This window comes from Lolium rigidum, chromosome 5, assembly GCF_022539505.1.
Source record: "Lolium rigidum isolate FL_2022 chromosome 5, APGP_CSIRO_Lrig_0.1, whole genome shotgun sequence".
NCBI lineage: Eukaryota > Viridiplantae > Streptophyta > Magnoliopsida > Poales > Poaceae > Lolium > Lolium rigidum.
In genome coordinates this window covers 164,687,001-164,688,446 of record NC_061512.1, presented here as the reverse complement: position 1 = coordinate 164,688,446, position 1,446 = coordinate 164,687,001, and the positions used below count along the sequence as shown (strand labels likewise).

General features: G+C 70.1%; 1 protein-coding gene across 1 annotated transcript; it reads right to left on the bottom strand.

The window, feature by feature from the left end:
* LOC124652769 lies at positions 1 to 648 on the bottom strand. Its single transcript, XM_047191812.1, has one exon. The coding sequence runs from the start codon at positions 646 to 648 to the stop codon at positions 1 to 3; it is 648 nt and encodes a 215-aa protein (XP_047047768.1).
* Between the last annotated feature and the right edge of the window lie 798 nt (positions 649 to 1,446).

The window sequence follows — 1,446 nt, the reverse complement described above, 5'->3', positions numbered from 1 at the left end:
TCATACGCCAAAGAACTCGAAAGCGTTGCCGAGAAGGCGGCCGGCGTAGGGGTGAGGATGATCCGGGTACGTGCACTCCGTGCTGAACAGCAGCCAGTGCCGCCGGCACCGCTTCACCGGCAGGTCGCCGATGACCCTGACCGGGCCCCCTCCGGGCGTCTCGAGCCGCACCGCGTCGTCCTCGAACACGAGGCGGCACATGCCGCCGCCGGCAGCGACGTCCTGGCACCGCTTCGCCTCCGGCCACCGCGAGTCGAGGAGCCGCATGGCGCCGACGTAGTTTCCCTCGTAGGCCCAGCTGCAGCTGACCCACGCGTATCGTTCGGCGTCCACCAGGAGCTCCACGATCCGCTTCCCGTCGCGGGGCACGCGGCCGCGCGGCACCACGCTCCACTCGGTGACGAAGAGGCCGCCCAGCGCTCGGCACACGAGCTCCATGCCGCCGCCCGCCGGCAGCCGGTTCTCCAAGGCCGCGTAGTAGGACGAGGAGGAGGCGGAGGATCCGGTGGCGGCCGAGGTGGGAGAGGAGGCGGAGGCCACCGCCGCGAGGGCCGCCACGGCGAATGCCGCGGCCAGCTGCGCGGCGAGGCCTGCCATTGCCGCACGTTGGCGCCTCCCAATCTGGACGTGCGGCGTGCGTGGCTGCATGGGTCGGGGGATTTCCTTGATATATGGTGGTGGTTAGGGACAGGCACTTCATTGCTAACCATGGAAATGGTCACCTGCGAGCAACGGCGGAGGCAGGAAACAAATATTGGGGGGGCCGGAAAAAAATTCCAAACTGAAGGGCCAGGATTTCTTTTTTAAAGCAGGAGGGCTGGGATTTTTTTTTCCAAGTGGGAATATCTTTAGGAAAATGATACTATTCCCCCGGGGGATAACGTGCTTGCAACCCCCGGTTGCCTGCTGCACCCCACGTGGGTGGACCCCATCTGCCTCCCTCACCCGCTCCACCACCACGTTCCCAACGCCCGGATATCACCACCAGCTCCTCCGCGCCGACGACCACCTCCGCCGCCTGCCCCGGCCCCGGCGACCTCCGCCGCCTGCTCCGGCCATGGCGACCACCGCCGCCTGCCCCGGCGACCTCCGCCGCCTGCTCCGGGCCCGGCGACCACCGCCACCTGCCCCGGCCTCGCCGCCTGCCCGGCCCTGGCAACCGCCGCCGTTTGCCCAGTCCTTGACAACGGCCGCCGCATGCCAAGTGCCTGGCAACCCAGGAAATCGCGCCTGCCAACGCGCCGCCGCGTCCTTGCCCAGCGCGCCGCCGCCTCCCTGTCCGCGTGCGGCCGCCTCCCTCCCTGCGTGTGGCCGCGCCCCTCCCGCGCCGCCGCCTCCCTGTCCGCGTGCGGCCGCCTCCCTCCCCGCGTGTGGCCGCGCCCCTCCCGCGCCGCCTCCTCCCTGCCAGAGGGCCACCGCCCAGCTGCTCGTGCGCCGCCGTAGAGT

What these genes read in the sequence shown, in the direction of transcription:
- LOC124652769 (XM_047191812.1), bottom strand. Translation starts at nt 648, where the DNA reads ATGCAGCCACGCACGCCGCACGTCCAGATTGGGAGGCGCCAACGTGCG.